General features: G+C 50.1%; 1 protein-coding gene across 1 annotated transcript in view; it reads left to right on the top strand.

The window, feature by feature from the left end:
- The window catches only part of VPS33B (vacuolar protein sorting 33 homolog B (yeast)), a 26,357-nt gene extending 23,319 nt beyond the window's left edge, over positions 1 to 3,038 (top strand). The window contains exons 17-22 of the mRNA XM_012643684.1: positions 2 to 17; positions 921 to 994; positions 1,772 to 1,873; positions 2,040 to 2,115; positions 2,226 to 2,342; positions 2,660 to 3,038. Coding sequence (XP_012499138.1) covers positions 2 to 17; positions 921 to 994; positions 1,772 to 1,873; positions 2,040 to 2,115; positions 2,226 to 2,342; positions 2,660 to 2,739 — 465 coding nt within the window. The 3' untranslated portion in view covers positions 2,740 to 3,038. The remainder of the gene's footprint in view (position 1; positions 18 to 920; positions 995 to 1,771; positions 1,874 to 2,039; positions 2,116 to 2,225; positions 2,343 to 2,659) is intronic.

The following is a 3,038-nucleotide window of genomic DNA, read 5'->3' on the forward strand; positions in this document are numbered from 1 at the left end:
GACCGACAAGGCTGCAGGTGAGCAGGGAGCACAGGTGACCCCTGATCCCCCACCCCAGGCTTTTGTTCTCACTTCTCTCAATAGGCAGAGCCCCCAGTGAGGAAGAGTAAGCTGGGGAAGGGGGATGATTCCTCTTACTGTTATCACTGTTACTACTTCCGCTAGTAAGAGCAGTTTCCACATAGTGAACACTTCCAATGTGCTGAGCCTTTTCTTTTTTATTGTTTTGAGACAGAGTCTCGCTGTCGCACAGGCTAGAGTGCTGTGGCATCAGCCTAGCTCACTACAATCTCAAATTCTGGGCTAAAGCGATCCTCCTGCCTCAGCCTCCCGAGTAGCTGGGACTACAGGCATGTGCCACCACACCTGGCTAATTTTTCTATTTTTAGTAGAGATGGGGTCTCACTCTCACTCAGGCTGGTCTTGAACTCCTGAGCTCAAGTGATCCTCCTGCCTCGGCCTCCCAGAGTGCTAGGATTACAGGCGTGAGCCACCGCGCCCAGCCCACGTGCTGAGCCTTTTAGATAGTTTCTCATTTAATCCTTACAAAGACTCTATGAGGTAAATTTTCTTATCTCTATTTTGCAGATGAGGAAACTGAGGCTTAGAGAAATTAGATGACTTATCCAAGTTCCCTGAGTAAGTCAGGTCAATTTGACTCCAAACCCATACACTTAATAAACTCAGGTCACCCTGTAGATGGCATTTTACATAGAGAGCTGGTGCCCTGTAGGAGGGGAAGACTGTGGGTAGGGAGAAGGGTGGGGAGTGTCTTGATCAGTTCCAGAGAATTGTAGGTGAACGGTTTCCTGGGGGTCTCTGGATGTGATTGGCTCTGTCATGTCCTGAGTGGTGTCACCTGTGGCAGTGTCATGACTCCATAGACCTTAGGTGAAACCTAGCACGGATTTCTTCTCTAGGAAAGATTACTGATGCCTTCAGTTCTCTGGCCAAGAGGAGCAATTTTCGTGCCATCAGCAAAAAGCTGAATTTGGTATGTGGAACGGGGCTGGATAGGGGAAGCCGTGGGTTCACTCCTTTGTGGGCTATTTTTTGTTTTGTTTTTTTTTCACTGTCCATCTTAATTTGTCCTATTTGTGGGCTACTTTGAATCTACAAAAACTTTTTGTCACTTTTGTTTGTAAAAAGATCCTTTTGTTTGGTAGCCCTATAGCTTGAGCTTAATTTAATAATGAGACAACACAGAAAGATTCATTCATTTAATAAACATATAACAAGCACCTGCTGATGTCAGGGAATACTCTAAGTGCTGCTTCAGTGACAGACATGTCCCATGTCGCTGAAGGGCAGAGAAAGGAGAACCCTTCCCTCCAGCCCTTCAAAGGAAAGTATTCCAGAGAACTGGCGGGTACTGAACAGAAGCTGTCATCTTTGGTTGTGGATTTTTTCTCAGGGCTATTGCTAGTTCTCCCTTCAGTTGAAATAAGAGCTGTTCTCTGGGATATGCCACTTTATCTGACCCTTTAAAGCTGCCGTCCCCAACCTCTGGGCCGCAGGCTGGTACCAGTCTGTGGCCTGTTAGGAATTGGGCCACACAGCAGGAGGTGAACAAGCAAAGCGTCATCTGTATTTACATGGCTCTTGTCACCACCTGAGCGCCGCCTCTTGTCAGATCTGTCCCCCCACCCTGTGCATGGAAAAATTGTCTTCCACAAAACCAGTCCCTGGTGCCAAAAAGGTTGGGGACGCCACTTTAAAGGATTAGGGAGCTGAGTTGTCACTTGCCTCATATAGTCCCTTTGCCCTCTAGATCCCACGTGTGGATGGCGAGTATGATCTGAAAGTGCCCCGAGACATGGCTTATGTCTTCAGTGGTGCTTACGTGCCCCTGAGCTGCCGAATCATTGAGCAGGTGAGAGTGAGTCACTCTTGCTCCCATTCATATTTCACTGTCTGCTTTCTGCTGGTCCCTGGCCTATCCTGACTTTTTATTACTTGAGTAACAGTCTGGCAGCCATGCCCTTCCTTCTAAGCCTGACACTGTCTGCACCGTGGAACCAGTGCTTATGCTTTCCCAGGTGCTGGAGCGGCGGAGCTGGCAGGGCCTGGACGAGGTGGTCCGGCTGCTCAACTGCAGCGAGTTTGCATTCACAGGTGTGTGGCGCTGACAGTGGGGCAGGGTGGCAACAAGAGGGGGCCAGATGCATTACCCAGGACTAGCGTGTCAGGAAAGAGGTGAGTCTGGTTATGTCTGATCCTCACAGACATGATCAAGGACGACAAGGCTTCCAGCGAGTCCCTGCGTCTCATCTTGGTGGTGTTCTTGGGTGGTTGCACATTCTCTGAGATCTCAGCCCTCCGGTTCCTGGGCAGAGAGAAAGGTAAGGGAGAACAGAAAGTGAGAACAGGCCTGTTTGGGATCTGGGGGACAAAGGACAAAGCGCCCTGCACAGGGAGGCTTTTCTCCTGGCCTGTGGGTACCACTTGCCGTAGCCTTGCTGTGGGCTGCTACAGCAGGGAGCCCAGTTCCACCAGGCTTGGAAAGCTGCGGTCCCCGAGAGCATGCTACTCATGTCTCTGTGTCTGCACACTGGGGCTCTCAGCCGAGGGACTGTGGCAGTGGAGGTGCTCATTATGGTTACTGCTGGGGCCTAAAATCTGCTCTCAGTCACTCCTGCTGCTGCTTTGGCCTCCTTAGGGTACAGGTTCATTTTTCTGACGACAGCAGTCACCAACAGTGCTCGCCTCATGGAGGCCATGAGTGAGGTGAAAGCCTGAAGTTTTCCCTGCCAGTGTGAAACCTTCTCTGGACACGTTCCTCAGTGGGATGCGGGAGTCTGGCGCCCAGCTGCTAACGCAGTGTCCGCCGACTAGCTACCTGCGAAGAGCTGGGACCACAGAACTACTGGGGATTTAGAAAACATATCTGAGGACAGAGTTTACTTCCTGCCCTCAGGATATTTCTCTTTTTGGTTTATGAAGTACCGCCCGTGCTGCTAAGATACAAGGGAAGAGGTATCCTTTGCTAAATCCTGTTTGAATATGATTGTAAATAAAGCCTCTACTCTTGGACGTAA

Source organism: Propithecus coquereli, unplaced genomic scaffold, assembly GCF_000956105.1.
Source record: "Propithecus coquereli isolate 6110/MARCELLA unplaced genomic scaffold, Pcoq_1.0 Scaffold20, whole genome shotgun sequence".
Lineage (NCBI taxonomy): Eukaryota > Metazoa > Chordata > Mammalia > Primates > Indriidae > Propithecus > Propithecus coquereli.